This window comes from Gymnodraco acuticeps, unplaced genomic scaffold (genome assembly GCF_902827175.1).
Source record: "Gymnodraco acuticeps unplaced genomic scaffold, fGymAcu1.1, whole genome shotgun sequence".
Taxonomy (NCBI): domain Eukaryota; kingdom Metazoa; phylum Chordata; class Actinopteri; order Perciformes; family Bathydraconidae; genus Gymnodraco; species Gymnodraco acuticeps.
The window spans coordinates 332,872-356,242 of record NW_022989750.1 but is presented as its reverse complement, the minus strand read 5'-3'; the positions used below and the strand labels follow the sequence as shown (position 1 = coordinate 356,242).

General features: G+C 41.6%; 2 protein-coding genes across 4 annotated transcripts; both read right to left on the bottom strand.

Moving 5' to 3' along the window:
• Positions 1 to 3: 3 nt before the first annotated feature.
• upf1 (UPF1 RNA helicase and ATPase) lies at positions 4 to 14,239 on the bottom strand. 2 transcript variants are annotated; one of them, XM_034202582.1, is made up of 24 exons: positions 13,845 to 14,239; positions 13,330 to 13,472; positions 12,586 to 12,675; positions 11,957 to 12,124; positions 11,647 to 11,827; positions 11,249 to 11,410; positions 10,909 to 10,996; positions 10,530 to 10,628; positions 10,261 to 10,372; positions 9,975 to 10,134; positions 9,471 to 9,589; positions 9,167 to 9,331; positions 8,231 to 8,345; positions 7,780 to 7,923; positions 5,897 to 6,110; positions 5,691 to 5,808; positions 5,109 to 5,265; positions 4,762 to 4,904; positions 4,336 to 4,510; positions 4,073 to 4,154; positions 3,769 to 3,930; positions 3,452 to 3,672; positions 2,902 to 3,024; positions 4 to 2,734 (listed from the first exon to the last, which is right to left on the bottom strand). In XM_034202582.1, the coding sequence occupies exons 1-23, from the start codon at positions 14,013 to 14,015 to the stop codon at positions 2,905 to 2,907; spliced, it is 3,309 nt and encodes a 1,102-aa protein (XP_034058473.1). In that variant the 5' UTR covers positions 14,016 to 14,239; the 3' UTR covers positions 4 to 2,734; positions 2,902 to 2,904. The 2 variants fall into 2 exon arrangements, with proteins under 2 accessions (XP_034058473.1, XP_034058541.1); XM_034202650.1 differs by lacking the exon at positions 4 to 2,734 and having other exon boundaries at positions 2,905 to 3,024; positions 10,261 to 10,369.
• A 799-nt stretch (positions 14,240 to 15,038) lies between these two features.
• pgpep1 (pyroglutamyl-peptidase I) lies at positions 15,039 to 22,951 on the bottom strand. 2 transcript variants are annotated; one of them, XM_034202482.1, is made up of 6 exons: positions 22,782 to 22,951; positions 21,002 to 21,054; positions 19,439 to 19,555; positions 18,768 to 19,000; positions 18,150 to 18,208; positions 15,039 to 17,309 (listed from the first exon to the last, which is right to left on the bottom strand). In XM_034202482.1, exons 1-6 carry the CDS (start codon positions 22,813 to 22,815, stop codon positions 17,269 to 17,271), a joined length of 537 nt encoding a protein of 178 aa, XP_034058373.1. In that variant the 5' UTR covers positions 22,816 to 22,951; the 3' UTR covers positions 15,039 to 17,268. The 2 variants fall into 2 exon arrangements, with proteins under 2 accessions (XP_034058373.1, XP_034058308.1); XM_034202417.1 differs by lacking the exon at positions 18,150 to 18,208.
• Between the last annotated feature and the right edge of the window lie 420 nt (positions 22,952 to 23,371).

Sequence of the window (23,371 nt, the reverse complement as noted above, 5' to 3'; positions counted from 1 at the left end):
TACTCAAGTTGACAGCCTTTATTGATTCAGGTAAACAAGGAACCACCATGTGATGAAACTTCACTGCAAGACGTTTCAAATAGATATCAACATCACATTGCCTGAAGACAGAATCAAGGGAATGGATGCAAACAACTGAATTACTTCAATGATCACTCTACATGTTGAAATTCATCATGGCTCAGAAGATAAGGAAACACCAAAGCAATAATATTACGGCAGCAGGTTCTTAAAGCTATTACATGTTAGGATTCAGAGGAACGGGTCGATCTGTGACATTAAATCATTGCACTAAAGAGATTCAAACACAATTTCTAAGTCAATTAAACATGGCCACATCTACTAGCAACATGATTGTCTGCTGAAATAAGAAGCAGGTGAGAAACACTGGAGTACATTCTTACTGTGTTTAACAACAACAAATAAAATACATCTTTCCTGGAAGAGTTACAAAACTACAATTTCTCAGACATTGAGGAGAAGATACAAAACTCCCGAAAAGGAAACAGAGTTCGCCTCATTCCTTTTGTCAGCAAACAGATCTTAGTAAAACTACACAAAACGGCTAAATATCCAACTGAACAAAACATGACACACAGGGTGACTCCTCTGGATCAGGTTCAGTGTTCCAGGAAGAGGGTTAGGATCAACATAAATCTGGAGAGGAACTCTACAAGGAATACATAAAGCAGGCGATACAGCTTCGCACAAATCACAAGTCCACAGAAAGTAAAGTAAATTCTACCAGCTTTCGTTTTTTACAAGAGAAGGAAGGTGGCTTTTTTATATGCCCATCCTTTGAGAATGTACCTGGCTGCTAAAACAACTGACTTTACCTGGCCTGATTTTATTAAAAAAATAAAAATACAACAAGTCCTTTCCTGAGGGTTTCTTCAGCCCTCTTGATGCCTGGAAGGTTTGTTTGCTGGTAGTTTGATTTTAACTACATTCATGCTTGTGCTGCAGCCGTTTATATGAAGGTGATTTATTATAGGCACTGATTCAGGTTCTCACTCACTTTCATGTTTGTTCTCACCATCTTATCAGTACGGATGGCATGTGCACTGTAACTAGGGTCTAGTCATGTTTTTATTCACACAGTAACTAAAGATCTTTCAGATCACATTAATATTTAAATTATGTATGATACAATTACCTATGATAATTCACTCTTTACATGTGTGTGGTTTAGCAATATGGCCATCAGCCTGACTATTGCTTGTTATGTGAACAATATTCACAAAAATCAAAATGCTGTGATTTATTTGTATTTATAACAATGGGTTTACAAGTTACCTAATCTATATGGACAGAAGAGTCCTAAAGTAATGTTTCAATCAGCATTCTCAACCCCTGAAAATAACCTCAGCTAGTCTTCCAGATGTGGAAACTCACATTTCCTTTCCCTCAGCCACCTTCCTTTTCTACTCCCTACCTGTGGTGGATTGATTGCCACGGCCACTTGTAAGCATCAACTACCATCATCCCTCTCTCACCCTCGTTTGGTTTCTTTCACCTCAAGCAGGGATATTTCTGATGAGTGTGGACCGCCCACAACCCCCTGAGGAATCTATCAACGCAAAGCTTTCGAGCATTTGCCAATCTAAGCGTACACACAGTGTTTTCAAAAAGACATCTGGTCATGAAGCACAGCAGGACATCAACAACGCCTGCTTTCAAAAGATTCAAAATAAGGAAAAGCCTTTTGCTGAAACATCAAATGACATTGAGTTGAATATTCAATGCTGGTCATGTTTGATAGTTTCGATGACCTTTTTGCAATTTTGTGCTCTGTGATAGGAAAGGTACTTCAGAGAAGAAAAAACTGTCCCATGATGATCGCGATACCGGTGGGATTCGCTTGTCATGCCTTGAAAAAACAGTCTGAAATCCCCGTGCCACTGCACCACTGACGTGTGGTCACAAACCAGCTGTCAAAGACCTTGTGAAAGAGCCAGTGGTTCTCAAGGCAAGTGAAAGGTATTTCAATTCAAGGCTCTTTAATCTCAGACTCAAGCACGGAAACCGTGTTTATATTTCCTCTCCGAGAGGGTGTCGACTGCTGCTTCCTTCTGAGGCTGCTGAGGCTTTAGGGCCCACTGGAAGAGTGTTGGTGCCCGTCTCCTCCCATGGTAAACCACATTTCAGAGATTCAGGTGGATAAACCAACTGACTTTTAGCACTGGGATTTTGTGTTTCCTGTTCGATGGCTTTCTGTTTTCAAGCCCCCTGCAAAGTTTGGAGAACAAGTTCTTCAAATTCGGCTAGAAAGCGTCGATCCCCACCTGGAGATCAGATGGCTTTCCTACACTTCCTGGAGGCTGTGGGTTGAAGGGGTAGGCTGGATTATTTTATTGGGAGTTGAACCTCATTTGGATTCCCACGAGAGACCGCTGAGATCTCCCCTCCGTTTCCCTCAGCAGCCCGACCACATGCCGCCATCTTCTCGACTCCCCTCCTTCACACTGCACGGGCATCGGCCCCTGCCTCTCGCTTGTTCACTCGGCCTCTCTCGCCGTCTCCATGCCCGTCTGTTCGTGCTCTCTACGTCTTCCACCCTCTTATCTCTCTCGCTGGTCATTGGTTTGGTTTCGCTATCCCGTCGCTTTCACTCGGTGGTGCTTCGGTTGTAGCAGAGGAAAACAGGTATCCATTTTATGTTTTTATTATTTCCCAGATTAAAAAGCTGATGAACTAAGCTCAGCTCAAGCCTAGCTCCCTTCTTTAAAGATACCTGCAAGACACAAAACAGGCTTATAATCTTTTGTCCACACCACAAAAGGTGATTTTGAAAATAACTTTATATTTAACGCAAGAGCCGAAGGCCGGGAAACTCAAATAATGTATGTGTAAATGTGCCTTATTGTGACTACAAAGACTATATCTATCTCATGTACTTACACTCTAGTACTGTGACAGTCCAGTCACCCCACCATGCTGGTATGCACGTTCACCCTGGTAAGTAGAGTCCTGGGACAAAGCCACGTCGATCTGGGACTTGAACTCATCGCCTAGGTAGCTGTCCTGGAAACGGGAGGACAAAAGCATCATTGCAGACATAATGACCTTCATCAGTGAGATCTATGGCACTAACCATTCATTTCTTGTAATGCAAAACAATATATATGATTTAATATAGATTTATATTATTTCGTCCTTATTCATTTCTAGATCAATTTAAATAAGGACCAATATGACCAGTGCAACCAAACTATAATAACACTCAATATTAAATCAAATTAAATACATCAGACGTCTCCAAGAGGCTGGACAATAACTGTCATATTCCTGTATAGGTACAGTATGTTCTTTCAAAATCAAGTTTGAAAACGAACTGCATTTTCCTAAACAAAATAACTAAAACATGTCTGACGTGTGAAATCAATAAAAGATTCGTTCGATTGACGTAACTCATCCTGAGCATGTCATAAACGTGGCAGTGAGGTGTTACCTGGGAGAGCTCCGGCTGGGAGAGGCCAGGCTGGCTCATCTGAGAGGGCTGGCTCATGTTGATGTAGCCCTGAGTCAGCGGCCCCTGGGAGAAGGGCTGGGAGGCCCCGTCCTGGCTGGCCTGGCTGTTTGGTCCGTTACCCTGACTGGCCCCCTGGTGGGCCGCCCCGCGGACCCTCTGCCGCCCGCCACGCCCAGGCTTACCCTTCATCGCTCCACGACCTGGGGGAAAAAAAGAAAGAAAATAAGACAGGTGTCGAAACAGGCACGACTAACCCCTTTCATAGCAAAGAGGGCCATCTCAGTGCTTTACTGTACCTGCAGCAGGGCCGTTGGTCTGCCCCAGGTAACTGGGCGGAGGCATTGGGGGCATCACCAGGTTGAAGGGAATGGGAATATTCATAGCCATGTGACCGGGTCCTGCCCCAATCATCCCAATCTGGTCGTGAGTTTGAAAGTACATGTTGGACGGACGTCCGCCTGAAAGAAAGCATACAGGACAAGACTCATGTCAGCTTTTTTTACAAAGTTAACCAGGCTAGTCCAGTATTGTTTTTCTGGACTGTTATGCAGCCTGTTGATAAAAAAACCACAATTGAATAATCCTGTAGTAAATAAATACCGGCATTGCTGCGGTCGTAGGCGGAGCCAGGGATGAGGGCCTCGCGGGCGTCGTACATTGCAGTGCTCATAAACCGTCCGCCCTGAAGATAACCAGACAATGTCAATTTGATACAGTTGCATAATACTCAGATGCAGTGCTTCAAATAACATTTATTTTTAACAAGAGTCCAAATACATGTCTTCAATTGGCTTGTTTTGTCTTGTGACATTGTTTGCCTCCGAAACAGCATGGGTGCACAAGCATTACTCTGTTCTACTCACAGGGTTGATGGTGTTGACCAGTTTGCGGGGCTTGCTGAACTGCATGAGGCTCTCCCTCAGGTTGTTGAGGGGTCCCTCCACCAGGACTTTCTGCTCTTTGTAGTTGTTCAGCAGGTTGTTCCACAGCGGCTGCTTGGAGAGGGCCTTGGGGTTTCCCACGATGATCACACCGTACCTTTATTTATAAAAACACACAGAGACAGCTGTTCAGGGATGGGAAAGACATTTGGGTTTTAACTACACTTGTTGTAGTGTGGATACTGTGGGTGCTCACAATCCAATCCAAAAAAGTCATAAGAAGATTTTTCCACAGAACGGTTGTCGAAATTCTCTGATTAACCCCTACTACCCTTCTACGTGGAACATCTGAATCAAACACCCATTAGCTGGCTGCGTGCCATAATGATCTATTGTGAAGGTTCTTACTTGGCTCTGGTCAGCGCCACGTTGAGACGACGCGGGTCATTCAGGAAGCCGATGCCCTGGTGCTCGTTGGCACGCACACAAGACAGGATGATGAAGTCCTTCTCTCTGCCCTGGAAGGCGTCCACACTGGCAATTTCCACTTGCTATAGAAGGATAGGAAAAGAGGAAGATCAGGGAGAGATTGCATAGGTAAAACAAAGGAAGAGATTTTGTAAAACACCACAGAACAACTTTACTGATGATCATTTATGTATCCCAATCATTTGAATGTATTGACAGCTCAGGAAAGTACAAAGGATGACGTTAAGTACATCTCTGATCCATAGTGTCTCAGATGCTTGTGCTACCTGATAGAGTTTGGTGTGCAGGGAGCCGCTGAACTGCATGTACTGGACCAGGTAGGAGCGCTGACCCTCGTACGGGGTGATGATGCCGATTTGGTCAGGTTTGGCTCCAGCCTTCAGCAGCCTGGTGGTGATCTTCTCTACATTGGCAGCCTCCGTCCTTTAAAAATATCAGCATCAGTGAAAAACTGTACTGCTCAGCCCTGGGAAACTACATCCTAAGTTCATTGGAATAGTAAATGTTGTTGTAAGGGTTAGGATTTGCCAAAGCTAAAACACAAACAAAAATAATATGCACTGCACTGGTTTTAATATTGCTTGTCTGGAAGTCTGGCCCCCCCTTCAACAAGGTCCATTTATGAAAATAAGAAGACTTTTGAAAGAAATCCCTCTTTCAGTGTTCTATGGAGGTGATCTAAGCATTTCATTTCGATCATGTTGGACAGGAAGAGGCTTTCTTCACCATCGACATATACAATAGCACCCTCAGTGTTTGGCAACCCTCTTTTCAATACACTTAGTATATTTTGAATTATTTATTTAGTTAAATTATGCAAAGTAACCCTAGTAAATGTGTGATGTTACCTGTTAAGGTAGGAGGTTCCGGAGCTGGCAATCTCCTCCTGACCCTGAGTCACGTAGAAGAACATGGGTTTGTCGGGCTGTGGCCACTGGAAGTCGAATCCTTTCTTGATGCGGTCAGCTGAAGAGAGCATGATGATTTCATTACATTAAAGTCTTTTAACATGCTGATGTAATAACCACAGGGGAAATAAATGTGGTGAACAAACCTGCAGTGACTCCGTTCTGCAGAGAGCCCTCATAGAAGATGTTGGAGGGGAAGGCGCTGAGAGCAGGGTGCATGCGGTACTGGACCTGCAGGCGGATGGGCCGGATCCCCAGGACCACCAGGCGCTCAAACAGGGACTGGGACAGACCTGCTTTGGCTGCTTTCTTACACATCACCACGGGACCGAGCTGGCAGTGATCACCCACCAGAATGAGCTGGGAGGAGGAAGAATATCATTCAAATAGTCATTTATCCATATAATTATATTGACATGTTTAAGGCAAAGCAGAAAGTCAGAAGATTTGTATTCACAGGAGCTCAATTGCTAAATTAATGGAAAGGTCTTGATAACAGCCACACTTTCACACCGGAGTACTTTTCCCCCCCGAACTAGGCCAATAGGGGTGGGAGGAGATTTGGTTTCACACCAAAAAGGATCTGGGCCTAGTCCCTAGTTCGCGCGAACCTTTTCCACCCCCAGATCGTCCCTGCTAGCGAGGTAGTATAGTCCAGGGGAGTAAATGGTTAGTGGATGTGTCGGCCACACTAAACATTTCTGATTGGCTGGGCGAATTGCAAACCATGTCCCGTAAAACTCCGAAGAGTTTTGTGAAGCCGCCATTTTATTTACTCGCATTAGCCCAGTGCACCAACGGAGAGAGACTAACTTATAGTAACACAAAAGAAAACATGGGAGTGGTGGGGTGATGAGGAGGTGTCTGCGCTTCTGGCGATTTACTCGGAAGACGCGACCCAGCCGCTTCTACTGAAACCAGTCCCCAAATCCAAAGTTTAAGTAATGTCAGCGGCTTCATTTGCCTAATCCTCCCTCTGGAACTTATTCCGGTGAGAACGCGATCTACTATGACAGTTCGAGGGACGAAAAGGCGCTTTCACACCAGAGTACTTTCCTCCCCCGAGCTAGGCCGATAGGGGGGAGAGATTTGGTTTCACACCAAAAAGGATCTGGAACTAGTCCCTAGTTCGCGCAAACCTTTTCAACCCCAGATAGTCCCTGCTAGAGAGGTAGTACTTTCCTGAGGAGGAAATGGTTTGTGGTTGTGTCAAGCCCCCAGGAAGTGCGCCGGACTCTGTGCCCAACATTCGTTGTTTCCAAACGGCTGTACTGCAACTTCCATATCAGTCCGTGACGTCACTGGGCCCAGAAAGACTTTTTTCCATTGACTAACACGGGGAAATACGGATCATTTTTTAAAAAACTAAATAAACTACCCAGTATGAACTATTTTATTAGAATCATTCGGTCCTTAAAGTTGTAAGAGCACTAAAAGCCGAATATAGATTTATTTTCTCTCTCCATTCATTCTAGTGAGCAGAGAGTGGGAGCTCGGGGGGCGGGGCTTAAGTGGCAACTCAACTGCACATGCTCTATGAGCGCACATACGGGTATTTATGCTCTGACAGCCAGGCATGCTGGGTAATCTGTGACGTTTCGCTCTCAAAAGTTGGGCCATTTTGCCTTCATGCGCCAATGAGCAGCTCTCATAGGAAAGAACGAGACCCGCCTCCGAGGCTGTATCCTGTTCTTATTATATATCCATGGGGTGTGTCGGCCACACTAACAATTTCTGATTGGCTGGGCGAATTGTAAACCACGCCCCGTAAAACTCTGAAAGGTTTTGTGAACCCAAAGCAGGAGAAGAAGTGACGTCAGCGGCTTCTTTTGCCTAATGCTCCCTCAGGGACTTATTCCGGTGAGAACGCGATCTACTAGGACAGTTCGAGGGACTAAAGAGTTCAGGGGGAACAAGTACCGGCTAAGTACTTGGTGTGAAAGCAGCTCTTGGAGCTGCTCAGTAAACCAACAGTAGGATTTTCTGGGCCCAAGCTTTGTGAACAAGTTGTTTCTAATGGCTTGTTCACCTGCTTGGCTCCAAGCACCACGGGCACCATGCACTCTGGCTCGGTGGCCTGGGTGCTCTCATCAATCAGGATGGAGCGGAACTGCATCTTGGCCAGACGAGGGTCTCCAGCGCCGACGCAGGTACAGCAGATAACATCAGCATTCTGGACAACAAAAAGGAAGTTACAATTATTTAATAGAAGGAGTCTTGATACCTTGGTGAAAAACAAGAGGGTCTCCTCCTGTGATTAATTCCATATTGATATTAATAGCACAGGTCCTTCCTGGTTACCAAAACATTCGGTAATAGGATGCCTCGTAATAGCACTTAGTAATTCTGATGGTTCCAACTGTTCTGTAAATGCTATTTTTGCTTACCAGAAAGTACATGTTGCATAAGCAGTAGCCGGTCTCTAAGCCGAGTTTCAACCTGAGGCTGTTTTGGATTAACCATTTAAAGCTCCTCCTCACCATGAGCAGCTCCCTCTCAGCGGTGCGCTTCAGAGCCCTGTAACGCTTCTCATCGGCAGACGACAGCTCACCGGTCTCATCCTTCAGCTGCTGAAGTTTCTGAAGCTCCGGCATACTAGGGAGACAAGGACACATCGGGGTGACTACAGAAAGCAGACATTAAAATCGTACACTAATGAACATACTCAATTATTCTGTGATCTGGTGTAGGAGCTTTCAAAGTTTAGCCAGCTTTGGAAGTTGAGTTCTGTAAACAGGAAGGATTATGTTGCCATGAAGTCAGTTTATGAGCTGCAGGCTGCAACTTGAGCTCCATTATTTCATGTGTGAAAAGTATGCTGAACTATCTGCTTTCATTTCCTGTGAGCAATTTACCAATAGATGTACATACAACTATTGTTGTCTTACTTCAACTTGAGAAAAGCTTAACATCATAATGATTTTCAGACAGGTGTTTTTGATTCTATTTCTATTGTAGAACCTTAATGTTGTCCCTGAGTTGCGAGACACAGCTAGTGCCTATTGGTGACCAGACCAAACTACATATACACACATTTTCTGTTGTGTATAAGGTAATGATACACCTTATGCATTATCATTGCCTCACGTCTCTCCCTCAATAATCCCCCCATTCACTGTTCCATGCCCCTCCGTGGGGGCACAATCAGTTTCAGGTTTAGATCTCAAAAGAAACCAGCACCCGACATTTTCTCAGTTTCCAAAATCCCCAGTAAATGAAATCAAGATCACTGTAACCAATTTCAAATCTTGTTTGTCCTTTTTGGCACATACATTTAATGAATATGAGGAAGAGAACTTAGTGAAATTCAAGGTCAAGGTGACAAAAGAAGATATATATATATAAAAATATGGAGGTGGCCGGTGAGGTATGAAATGAGTATTTGTACACAGTCAATTTCCCTACATGCCACTGACCTGTCCATGTTGCTGATCTGGTTGTGCAGAGCCAGGAAGGATACTGGTGACTCGATGGCCTCCCTGCTCTTGGCACACAGCCTGACGACCTTCAGTCCAGTCTTGTCAATCTTCTCAGTCAACTGATCCACAGCAATGTTACTGGGAGCACAAACCAGAACTGGCCTGCAAACAAACAAACACACATACAAACCATAGAGTTAGGACAGGAAAAGTAAAGTACAATACAGTTAATGGAAATTAAAAAATATATAACATTACAGGATTCTTTAAGCGTCTCCATATGCAAGTCTATGTGTCTTACCCGTTGCCCTGTCGGGACAGGTGGTAAACGATAGTGGCAGAGGTGACCGTCTTCCCAGTGCCAGGAGGACCCTGGATCAGACTGAGGGGCCTCTGCAGCACCGTCTTCACAGCGTACACCTGAACATACATTGATCAGACAAAAAAGAGGATTTAGTCAAGTGTTAACTGTTGCAAATAAAGATCAAAATCCAATAATTAAACTAAAACAGATTACATCTTCTATCTGCTTTAATAAAGTATTGCACACAAACTACCTTTGTTTATCAAAACTTATAACAATTAGATAAGTTAAATAAAGCAATCGGTTGGGTCTATGTTGTTATAATATCAGCTATAACATCAAATTCCTTTGCACAAATCAGTATCACTCTGCCGCCAGAAAAATAAAAAGGGCGTGCTACACGTGGAGATATTGCTTGAGTCAACACAGTTCTGCCTGCTGTAATATCTTGAAGACCTTTGAAAATAATGGAGGAATCACAGAAGTTTTGTGAGGTCTGACCTGTGAGTGATTGAGGTCGGGCAGGCCCTGGGCAGTGAAGCGCTTTGGCAGCTGGCACTTGATGGTCACATCCTCCACCTCGTGGCCCAGCAGTTTGTGGTAAATGTAACCAGACACGGAGGTCTCGTCAACCGCAAACGTCTTCAGGGCGCTCTGCATCCTGCAGAAACACAAATGTGAGTCACTAACTAATCCATCACTGCACATCTGATGGTGAAGAGGGTAAACAATGAAAACAATTAAGCTCCCTGTATTATTTGTGGGAGAAAAAAAAAATAACACCTACCTGTCAAAGGATGTGGACTTCCACACAAAGTCCACCTGGAAGTTGTGCGGGATTTCCACAGGTGCTCCAACACTGCTCCTCAGCTCAATGGCAATTTCATCTCCATAGTCTTCAAACACAAGCCGTTAAGGAAGTACATTTTATGTTGTCTATACTAGTCCAGTTGTATAGACAATACCGTACCTTGCCATTAGGGACTAGTGCCAATGTAACGAGCCAGACACTGTAATGCAATAGATGATGAAACTGATAAAAGGTGTAAAGGATACTGTCAGGGACTTTGATGACATGACCAATGCCTTTCCACAGCGGGGCCAGGTCTCCCTTATACCGCAAACAGATCTCGTCACCTTGCATCAGCCGCATATCTGGGAGTGATATAAAGACAAGTTAGCGACCTGTCTATGCCCAAAAGGACTCACAAATAAACTAAGGAGGATGGGCTGTGATCATAAACAAAATTATACAGTACCGTGCACGCACAAAGACCCACTACAAAAACAGAGGCAAAAACAAAACAAAGCACACATGCCACCAAAATATGGAGGGTCTGGGAGGTTGCGTGCAATTCTCAGGACTGAATGAGGATGGGTGGGGCTCTATCTGTACCACAGAACCACTGGGAGGAAGTAAAGCTCGTAGAATTACCACCTGAGTCCGTCTTGGGCAGTGTGAAATATGCAATCCGCTTTTTATTCAGCCCCAGGTCCCACCTGACTGTTATATTATCTTGAGTCTGCAAAGGAGAAACATACATATAAAATCAACAAAAAAAACTGGCAAAAGGCATTCATTCTGTAACCCTATAGACACGCAAAAAAATGATGTGTTTAAGCTAAATGCCGTCCACCAGAAACACTTCTCATTGCAGTCAATGTTTTTATTTCATCTGAAAAACTGCACTTCACATAAAATCATGGACATTTAAGGAAGAGAAACACTAGTATATGATTTGAAAGGTTCGCAATTACAAGTGCCGATCAGGTACCTGGGACTCCTTAAGCTTCTTGTCATAGTCAGCCTCCAGTTTGACCAAAGGCCCAAAGATGTTTTGGTACTGGTAGGCGTCCTCATAGCGTAGCAGCACATGCTGGGGCTCCTCGTCCACTCCAGGCTTCTCCAGGTCTTCCAAGGTGGCAGTGGGGTTGTCCTGGGAGGACACAAAGTCAAAACAAACAATGTTCATAAAAGGTTCTTCCATTCACTGTATAGTAGCAAAAGCCTTTAAAACGGCGATGCCACCGGTGGTTTCTATTTGCAGTTAACCGGTTCTACTAAAAAACCTTAAGTTTGTGCTTGCCACTTCAATTTTAAAAAGTTGTGGCGACGATTTTCCTCTGAACATGCAACCCGTGAGAAAAAGCCTCTAGCCTGTCAGCTGTGTACCTTCCAGAGCTCCTCCAACTTGTTGATCTGCTGGGCAGTGATCTGACGGGCGCGAAGCTGCTCCTGCTCCGATGGGATCTTTACCAGCCAGGACAGGAAGCAGCGGTCCTGGATCAGGGGCTGCCACTGTGAGCTGTCCCAGTTGATGTCCTTCAGACTACTCTGGCTGGCACAGGGCTGCCTGCAGAGAGAAACACGGTTAATACAGACAGAAACTTAGCCAGTGTGTAAGGGGCTTTTACAGTTATTGGATTAATCTTCCTGCCATAGATTGATATTATATATATATATTTGCAAAAGTCGCACTTACCTGCACAAAAGAACCACCACAGAGTCAGCCTTGGCCGGGATAAAGCCCAGGAGGAAGACATTGCGACAGCCGCAGTTGTAACACTCCAGCACAGTCTCGCCCAGCGGCCCATCTTTATGCAACGTCACCTCCTTGCATTTGGCTCTCACCAAGTGGTTCACAATGTGACTGGAAATCAAACAATGGAAAATACTTTAAAACTATTTGATCTCAGCCATATTTGCCCTGTTAATGTTGCTGCTTAAAAGTATTGATAGATGCAAAATTGAACCCTTTGACCCACAGACCAGAAACAGGCAATTGGAAAGACTATTTTACAGTTTCAAACATACAATGATTTATTCTTTGCATGGTAATGTCAACAGCATATATGACATAAACTTGGACCACACTTTTTTTCCTAACAATGCACTTGGAATGAAAAGGTCTGCAAACATTACATTGCAGATCTCTCTTTAAACACATTCACCAGAATATGTTCGGCAAAAGTCTGGCTATTTGTGATTTTGGTGATAACATTAAAACATTCTACATTTATCGTAATGTATGTTTTATAATTGAATACAATTCATCAGGTGTTCAAATTGTAGTGTTTTTATGTCCATGTGAAGATGAATAGGACTACACACCTGCCAGATGTGTTACCACGTCCATTACAGAACCACTTCTTGCTGGTGTTGCAGTACACCACGCACGCTGGATCATGAATACCACAGTAGCTGAAAAACAACAATGTACAAAGACAGAATCTGAAAAAATGCAGAATTAGATACGAGAATATGTGTAACCAAAAGCAAGGCATAGAGCAAAGCAAAAGGGGTAGGTCCTTGTTTGTAGCATGTCATAACAAATATTTCCATAGTAAACTACATTTTATAAAGCTCTCTGTACTTAACTTCTAAAAGTCACATGTGTATTTGATGTTTGAAAACGTAAAATGTATTAATACTACTAACCTAGTTATGTTTATGAACTTTAACACTATCTATCCCAAGGCTGGGAGATGATACATTTTCTAATTAATGTATAATGTAATTATGTTTTTGTATAAAGATAATAAATGTATTGATCACTTTTAAAGCTAAACCCTTTTACTACGTGTATGAATGTATTTATGTTTGCTTACAGGATCATAACGTGAAGTTGTGGATCCTTTTCTGTTCAAGGGATTATGTGCCAGCATTGTACTTATTTAGCCAACACTTGCTGAGTGTTATTAACATGGATTGATTTGGGTTATGCCTTGTATGTAGTGTGTAAGATAGGTAACTAAACAAAATATTATAACTTTAATTACAGTATAAAAACAACACTCGTGTACTGAATTCACTTCCTCAGTGATAAAGCGACATCCTGACATGGAGTCAGTGTACCTGCATGCGTGCAGAGGCAGGTCTTTGGTGTAGTACGAGTCTTCTTCATCTTCCTCAAAGTTGAGCTCGGCCAACAGCTGGCTTGCTTTGGCCACGGAGTCATCCACTCCACCGTTGTGAAGACCCTCATCAGGACCATTAACCTGTAGCACAGCACAAGCTTTACCAAACAAACTCAATGCTACACATTAGCAGCTAGCAGCTAGGATACATACTGTGTTGACACGCTGTCAATGCTCTTAATGCTTACATTTGGTCTTTAAAGTCACACCAGTATGCATAGTTTACTTAGAATAGTTCAAAACAGACATGATAAAACACCTAAGATTACTTTATGAGTTTATTTTTGCGGGCTTCTTTAGCGAGCCGTGAGCTAACGGTTAAAGCTAAAGCTAGCTAACGTCCAATAATAGCGGGCTAGCATGCAGCGCAGGGTGAGCTAACCTAGCTAACTGCAGCTAACGTCGGTAAACCGCGCTTTATTGTTGCTTCCTGTGAAGATGAAAGCCACATACCTGATTGTCCAGCTGGCTCTGGGTCTGGCCTTGAGTTTGCGTCTGGCTGGGAAGGGTGAAGTCGGTGAAGTCGTATTCGGAGCCCTGGGTGTCCGCTCCTAGCAACTCTGTTTCCTCGGTGTCTAGGAAGGTGAGGGTCTGGGAGCTCGGCCCGTACGCCTCCACACTCATCTCGACTCTCAACTTTCGCTTTACTGAGCACTTTCCGGTGTACGTCTCAAGATGAACACAATCCTTACAGTATTTGTTTTGATCGAAAACTGGTTAAGAAGCCGACGCACAGATTGTGAGTTTGAACAAAAACAAAAATGGAACCGATCAGAACCTCGAAAGCTCCAACAGTAGAGACGGTGAGACGGTGACGGACTTCCCTGCGCCGCGCAACGCGTGACGTGCGCACTGTAGAGCCGATCGTTAATGGAGACAGAGCTCTCACTCTGATCTTATTCCCGGGGATCAAAACAACAAAGACCTCTGCAGGGTAAATTAATTTGTAGACAGTCTTAAGGAAATATCAATCTTGCAAAGACATTTAGTTTCTTTACTCGATTGTGCTTAACATTACATTTTGACAAAGAGCCAGTTGTGCAACATATCTATTTATTTAGTTTTACAATTAAACACTTAAATGTGTTGCTGGTGGTATTTCAACCTTATGATACAAAGGTACTGATAACATGGTTAGATTGACTTCAGTGGCTATCTTGCAATGATGTTTTTCACTGTAAATGCTGTAGAAAACCATGTTTATAATTAAAGGCATATTCCCAGTGTCTCAGGTATTGATCAGATTGTTTAATGTTTACTTTAGTACAAGAAACAATACAACATACTAAATGTTGCCCTTCATAAAAAACAAACAGTATAGAAATACTACACAAGTAAACGTGATGCATCCAAAGAATCACACATTTTCTTAAAGTGCTAACAGTAAAAAGACTTGTTATGCAGAATGACCACAACATATACAATCTTACATTGCTTCCATTGAACATTTGTTGAGTACAGTAAACCATGAGTCCAGATTTCCTTCCAATTATCTGTGACACAGCGTTGCTTCATAGTGACATCTATCCTCCATGATAGGTCAACACTTCCAACTTTATATTAGCACAGTTGACAAGTACATACATGCATTTGATATGACTGATAAGTTAATAGACATAGTTGTAATAAGAGACACAAATATGCAACTTGTAATACTCAACTCTCTTTATTTCAAAGCCTTTCATTTTAAAAGCCAAGATTACTTGTTGTAACAGTGCTTTGTTAAAGTCAGAAGCAGAAGACAGTTCTCAGAGGATTCTGCCTAAACAGAGAAACTCAATAAATCACAGAGCCATAATGTTATTGTACACGAGAACACACACACAGATACAAAAAAACGTGTTTTTGAGGTAGCCACACATCTGACTGGACAGCATCAGTAATATATCTTTGAACTGACCTGCTGAGTATTTTAAGGCCTTTTCATAACACACATAAGGAACAGCAAGGCACAGGGTCAGAGGTCATCACATTTGTAAACTTGAGGCTTTCACTTTTGTGAGCAACATTTTAGGGGGCAGCTCCTCCACAACCTTTTCACTTCTCAGCACTCACAAACCAACACAGTAAAATATCAGCACCTATAAACTCAGAACAACAACCTCACTGTCTCACCTCTTTCAACAAGTACATAAGAGTTGTTGAAAGAAGCAGTTGTTTTAGTTGTTAGTTTAACAAAAAAGTTCAAATGAAGGTTTGAGAAGAACTTCAGTTCTGTTCAGCTCAGTGCTCCAGGATGCTAGCTTGTGGTACAAACCATGTTGCTGGCATTTCAAATGATACACAGCTGAAAATAATGTCAATTTACTCAAATGTAGTGGGATCAACTTGCTTAATTGATGAAAAAACATTTGATTTAAATCTCACGAAAGGCCAATGGACTGCTGCAGCTCTAAGTAGTTTGTTTCCCAAGACTAGTTATGAAGTCTACAACAGACAAATAGATTTTCTGTGGATACACAGGGTGCTGAAGTAAAGTGAAGGCCATTTCATAATCATTAAGTCTATAGTAAATCTGATCAAGCTGAAACTGTGTTTGTTCACATAGGCTTTTTGACGACTCAGCTGGTATACACAGTGAAACAGAAAAACATTTAAAAAAGACATAAAACAGAACATATAACTGGAAGAGGCACCATCACAAACACAGTGAAGGAATCTGCTGCATTTAGCTAAACAGGTCAAAACAAACCAAAGCTCAGGAATATAAAGCGAAACTCACCTACGAAGCATACCTCACATGCATAATAATAATAATTAGAACATATGGATCTGTCTGAAAGCTACATATGCCAAGTTAAGGTGACTGAAAATAAAAATGGTAAATGCTAGGATTCACATGGCTACAATTTCTGTCCATATTCCAGACTAAGTAAAAATGTAAAAACAAAATAAAGAAAATGCTACAGAAGTAAAAATGACAGGCCCAACTCTGAACTGAGAGTCCAACTTCATCAAATCAAATCCTCAGGTAAAATAAGCAGCTATATCTGATTCAATGAAGGGAGCAACAGAAAGCTTTTGATCAAGGAATAAAAGTGAGTGCTGCACAAATAAGAACAACATGAGCTTTTGCAAGTTTAATCCAAAGATGTAAGAATATATTAGTCATTATATTAAATAAACACAACTTTCAAGGCACAGCTCCCATGAGAAGAGTGTTTAATTTAATCTGTCCAATGTCTGTGGTAATAATTGCAATGCTTTATATTTTCTAATTGTGCAGCCCTGATATAATTCTATAAAACCTACCACTAAATCACTGAACTCGAGATCTGTAAAATAACATTGCACTGCCTGAAGGGCCAGGTCTCAATGAGGGGTTTTTGTTTTGTCAGAGTTGGGCCAATAAAACTGTGGGGGAATATGAGCTGGAACCAACCCGTTCCCTGATTAAATAACCTTTGTAAAAGAAGGCAAAATATCAACTTCTTATAAAGAAAAAGGACTCAAGAAACAATTCAACATCAAGTGTGAAATGGCACAGTTAGGCTTGAGACTCCCATTATATCTTCTCACCATCGGGAGACATAAAAAACACAACTGAGTCAGGGCTAGAAAAACATGAAGACCAAGAGAGACAAACGCTGGAGACAAACTGAAGTTTTCCTTCTATCCAAGACAAAAATAAAAAGAGAAGAAGTTTGGCTACTTGTGGTTAAGTGCAATTTCTCTTTTGTGGTGAGGGTTGGAGAGGCTGGTTGGCACCTGGAGGTCACTTAGTGGAAGTGCTGCTGCTGGCAGTGGATTTTCTCTTCGGCCTGGTCTATAAGCTCCAGCATCTCCTGGATGATGGCCTGCAGCGCCCGGCCCAGGTCTTCCCCGCTGTAAGGCTTTCCCAGAGGAGGCACATGAACGAAGGCAGAGCGACCATGGCTCAGGTGCAGAGACGTGTAGTAGGTGAAATCACACAGATACCTGTTGAGGGAGAAAGGACAGCATCTGTACATCTCTGCAAACCTTACCCATAGATTAGCAATACACATGATTTGTTCTACCACTAGGGATATCAATATTAAACAATGATAAAAGACTGAGTTTGGTGGCAGCGTGGTACTGGGTAGGAGGCAGTTAGGATGTTCATTGTTCAGGAGGTTTCCACCATATCCACATTCAAATTTTAATTAAAAATCAGTGTTTCTTCAATGCTGTGCAAATGCCACAAAATCTTGCTCAGCTTGTTTCTTTCACATCCTAATATCTAGATGTTGGATGACAACATCCTTATTGCTTTTTAAATGTATAATTAAAAGCTACCAAGATCTGGCTAAAACCTAATAATGACATCTTCTGGCAAACAACCACACTGCGGAGGCATGCTCAAAGTGGATGAAGCCACTACAGATGAGCAAATCAAACAGGCCGCTGCCGTGATTATAATTACAGATTTGGAAATTTGTCGGAAACATTTATAAAATAGGTCTAGTCCTTTTTTAAGAGATTTTAATGTGGAAACATATTATATATATTGACAGCAATATTAAGATCAGATCAGATAAACCAACCACTATTATAACTAATATCTAAGCATGGCTGATTCGAGTTTATCACAGATACATCAGTGTCAGCACAATTATCAGCTGGTTTGTGAAATAAATTCTAGTACATAATGCCACACTTAGTTACCAGTTTCCTCAAGTACACCAAGCTAAAACGAATACAGTCCAATTCTACATTCCTTAATTGTCCTAATTAAGTGTTTTATGAAGGTTAATGTGGACTGATTTGACTTCTTTTTGAACATTGTGTTTCCCCTACCATTGTCTTGAAGGGGCGCTGCGCCAACGGAGCCCCGCCAACGGAGCCCCGCGCCCCCCCTGAAATTCAAGGTGTTTAAAAAAAAAAATGTATTAACATTTTTTTATATATATATATAGCACCAAATTGCAATTAATCTATATCTACTGTCACTTTTCACATTGAACATGTGCTCTTTTATTAAATAAACTAAACGCTTTCATTTTAAGTTGTGAGTTTAGTGGTGTTGACCCTAAGAAACACTGATGCATTAATCAATAACAATAATCCACAGCTCCTCTCTGCTCCAGAGGATTTAAAAAATATATATCCCAATGCCAGCCCCCCCCACGCTCAGGCAGCACCCCCCCAAAGCAGTAAACCTAGGGGAAACACCAACATCCCACTTTCACACACAGTTTCACTTCAGCTTTCAGTCAAACTTAATGCAAATTGTTGAATCGAATGGAGGTCTCAATGCAGAGTGAATACAGTTGATGTCTGATTTGTGTGTTCAACAAAGTGACATGAATGTGTTTTCATGGCTTTATCACTTTAGGAGCTGAAGCGTGTGTCTGAAAGGTGTGAAGCGAAACAAAAAGCTTATTCAGACAATATATTTTTGTACTAAATCCTTACCTTCCAGCATCTTTGGAGACAGACACAGCTACTCCCAGCCCTGAGGAGGTCACTCTCTTACAGACTGATTCCATGTCAATGACTGAGTTGATACAGTCGGGGCCTCCCACAATGCAACACTGTGAATCAGGACAGAAGCTGCTGTTGTCCAGGCCCTTGTAGCCGTGATTTCTGCCACACTTCTCCAACGTGACAGTGGTGGCCATACCTGAGACTCCAACATGAACCACCAACTGGCAGACAAAGGAAGCAATAAGAACACACATCAGAATTCACATCATATTACTGTCAAGAAGCACAAATGATTCACAATATGCCTGTGGCAGCATCTTCTCTGCTTCTTTGCACCTGAGGTCTCTAAAGCTAATTATTCTTTTATTAGAAACAAATCAAAGGTCTGAGCCCAAGAACCACTAAACAGAGCCATTCTAACCAAATATCAATGTTCTCATTTTCTTACGTAATTGAATTCAACAACAGGTCTCATGATCTGATTGTTCTCAGGGCCTGAAGTAGATCCAATCATACTTTTAATTTGCCTTTACATAAGACCTGTGAATCCTGTGGCAATAAAATGAGACCTACGATGGAACTGAGGCAGACAAGAGATGTTGTATTCAAGTCTTAAAAGTGCAATAGTGTGGAGAGGTTACTTCACATTCTCCTCTTACCTGTGGATGATGCTTCTTCCATAATGAAGGAACCAAACTCTGGACTGTCTGGTACTCTACAGGAACCTCGGACACATGCAGGTCCACTTCACTGCCCAGTCCGAGCTTCTTCAGTTCCTGACAGGACGAACAAACACATCAAAGCTGAAATCCTTTTTTTCATTTGAAAAATAGACAAAATGGTGGAACTTTGATTCTAGTGTAAATATTATGTTATAACGTAGAGAAACTAGATCTATTAACTTTTATAAGAAATTACAACAACCTTCTTTTTCCCTTTTCCATCTGTGTTTTCATCTTAAAACAGCTAATTTACCTTAAAATATGTCCTTACATTTGCCCTATGGCGGGTTAAGGGTACTGACACCCAATGGAAAATACCTTACATTAACGTGATGTCACCACTTTCAACTAGACCCTTTAAATGAATGCACAGCTTTCGATTAGGATTTTGATTGTTGTCTTAAACTGTGAACATTTGAATATTCCTGGGTCACTAGTTTGCACGTTAGCGTTCATTTTTAAATCTAAAGCTTTAAGCTATTTTGTTTCACAATAGACATTTTTCCAAATCTCTTTAAATATATCCATTTGTATTACAATCTTTGAGATGTTTGTTTAAAAATGTTATTTGAGATTTTTTATCCATAAAAAAAATCTATTCAGAACCAATGATAATAATATACTTATTTGAATTGGTATGAGTCGAAAGGTAAACATTTTTGCAGTTTCTCATCTCGCCTTGTCCTTTCCAAATAACATTATTTAAAAAAACTAAAAAAACTGCTATACACAATTGTTTGAAATAGTATGAGAAACGCCAGATGGGAAAGATGCAATCATATATATTATAAGTAAGATAAATCTGTGTCAAATTCACAGCCAGTGGACTGACGCCTCCCCCCATCTCCCTGCAGGACAATCAGCCCTGGACACTGACCCCCACCTATTGAAGAGAGTCTTGTTTGACCACGTCTCTGACCCCGCCACAAAGCGGCCTTTTGTTTGCCTTTAATATCCTTATCAAGTCTGTCTAGACACCCTGACAACCACTGTCACCCCCCACATGCAGTTTGTCCAGCAGAACACGGAGAGCCTCGACACGCTGCTGCACGGTGAGAAGCCGGCCGGTAACTATCAGAGCATCATGTGACCGCCTCGAAAACAGGCTCCACACAAAAAGCTCATTACGAAAAGACACAATTGCTCATATGTTATTTTATTTATTACAAATATTAACAATTCACCATGAAGACTACTTACTGTATGCAATGTCAGGTCTTGACTAAAAACATTATAAGCTTAATTTAGTTAGTATGCCATATTTAGGGGTGATCAGTGGTTATGTTAACACTCCAGGTTGAATAGAAAGCATTTAGTAAAAGGTCTAGTTAATTAATAATTTCACTTATGCGAAGTCAAGAAATTGTTTGTAAAAATGTTTTGATTACAAACAGATGAATCAAACAGTCTGGGTTTAACCTAAACACACTGATGTCTGTTTGATTCTTTAAAACATATTGAATATGGGAATTCAAACAGCAATAGAGGGGCAAAACATACCTGTACTGCTATCCAGCTGGCGTTGACGGTGTGCTCTCCAAATGGCCCAAAACCTGCAAAACAGGTACGTTATTTTGGTTGCTGTCTGGTTGCTTTCTACCTCTATGGTTTCTACACATAATTATGTAAACTTGCATTGCACTAACAGAATACTATTATACATCTTACTGCAACCTTTAAGTAGTTGTACGGGTATGAATAGAAATACATTTAAATGTCTTATCATATGACTGCTAGATACTGTCATACATGTTATTTGTAAATTACTAGCTGCATATTGCATTTGTACTATAAAGTAGTTGAGAAGTACACAGACCTAACATTTCCAAAATATTAGATTTTCAGAAAAAAACTGAAATGTGTATGTCTAAGGTTTCTGTTGAATAGCCAATTTCAAATCAATCACTTCCTCTAAAAGTCCCTCCATGCATCACTCCATACGACCTATACAATCTCAGCAGCAGCCTATAGATATTCACTCAGGCTTGTTTATATAGGGATCTATAACTGATCTCCTTCCACCACCCTTCCAAGGGTCAGTGGGGCCCTGGGGGTTGGGTGGAGGGGGACCAGTCTGTCTGACAGGCAGCTGAAAAGGAGCAGAGTGAGGGGCCGACAGCTGCTAGCCGCCCCGCTATTGTGAAGGTGCTGTTCCCAGGCAATCTACACATCTCGTATCAGCTGGGACTGCCAGCTTCTGCACCCCTTTGTGTCTGAAAACTCTCTGCTGCTGTTATACTCCACAGATTCAATATTCAAGCCTGTAGTTTGTGCATTTAGTAAACATTATATTAAAGTGGCTGGAACTGAAGTTGCAGTGAGTCTTGTTTTGGTAAACCAACAAAAGAACACCATAGTTTAACATCAATATTGACTTATATTTTAATATCTCTGTAAACATTACTTGTTCTTAAATGAATGGTTGTGCAAAATGTGTTTCCTAAAATGAATCATATAAAGCATCTTTTATGGGAGGAGACAGCCCAAAAAAAGAACAGATACATTTCCAGACTTTCATAATGCAAAGCAATGTGATATATGGTGTAAAATGGATGAGCTTCCACACAGACACCGGACAGAACATAATACTGTTAGGATATGTATAACTGGTACACAATCATTGGTTTGTTATTATGTTATTTATTTGAAACACTTTGCCCAGCTCTATAATGAAACCATGTCTGGACAGAGGCCTGGTGAGGAAAACAAGTCCAACTGTTGTGAAACAATTAACATAAAGCCATGAAGAAAAAGCCCTACAGCAGCTATTTCTTTAACAGGAACTTGAACAGGTTTTCACGATCACTACAAAATACCTCCCTAAGAAGAGTCTTTTAGACAATTGTATACATTGCTCATTTGTTCTGTTTTTTTAATTTATTTATATTTATTATTTTTGAAACACATAAATAAAGTGAAAGATAAAAAACATATCTTTGATCCATTAGATTTGTACTGAAACTCGGTTTATTAACGTGTGTTTAGCGTTACATGGCCTATTGGCCTTTGAAGTAAGACAGGAAACAACAACGGAAAGAAAATTTCGTCTAGCTTATCAGCAACACTAATTGTATGTATAAAAAACATACTAAATACCTGATATGTTGTTGTTAATATTACTAGTAAGCAAAACGTGTCTTTAAACTGTCTGGCAGCGGAGTGAAGCAGTAACGGCCTGACGCCATTAACGCTAGCAGTTGTCACCTCCACAACTTTTCCTCCACTTCCCCGATGTTCAGTCTGCATACACGACAACAATGGCTGGGAAAAAACAACTAACCTGTAACGACCACCGTCCGTTTACTGTTGTCCATCTCCCGTCCTGTTGCAGAGTATCCTCTGCCTTTTTTCTGGTTTTTATTGTGAACCAGGACCGCAAAGAGAGACAGTTCGCTCCACAGCTGACGGCTCCGTCTGCCAGACAGGCAGACACCAAACAACCGGCCTGCTGCTGCCTGTAGGCTGCGTCAGGCGTGACGTCATTACGTAAGCAATATGGTGATGAGCGACAACATGAGAATTGATACCCAATACAAATATTATTTTAGACAAGAAACCTTGGATTTAAAATGTTACCAAAACGAGAACGTTGTTTATTTAAATGTATTACATTAACTGAAGAAATATCATATCCATAAAGTCACGCTTTCAAGCTCTTTTAAAGGTAGAATAAGAAAATATGTTGACTTTTTCCAAACTATAAACCTCAAGTGTGCCCATATAGTTAATATGAGATGTTTTATTTAATCTCCTACCGTTTCTCAAAAAGTATTCATATTAATATTGGTTCATTAATTAATTGGATTTTGTATTTCTTTTGTCAACAAAGCTGAACATTATTTCAAAATCCGCTTCTGAATCACTGTTTAT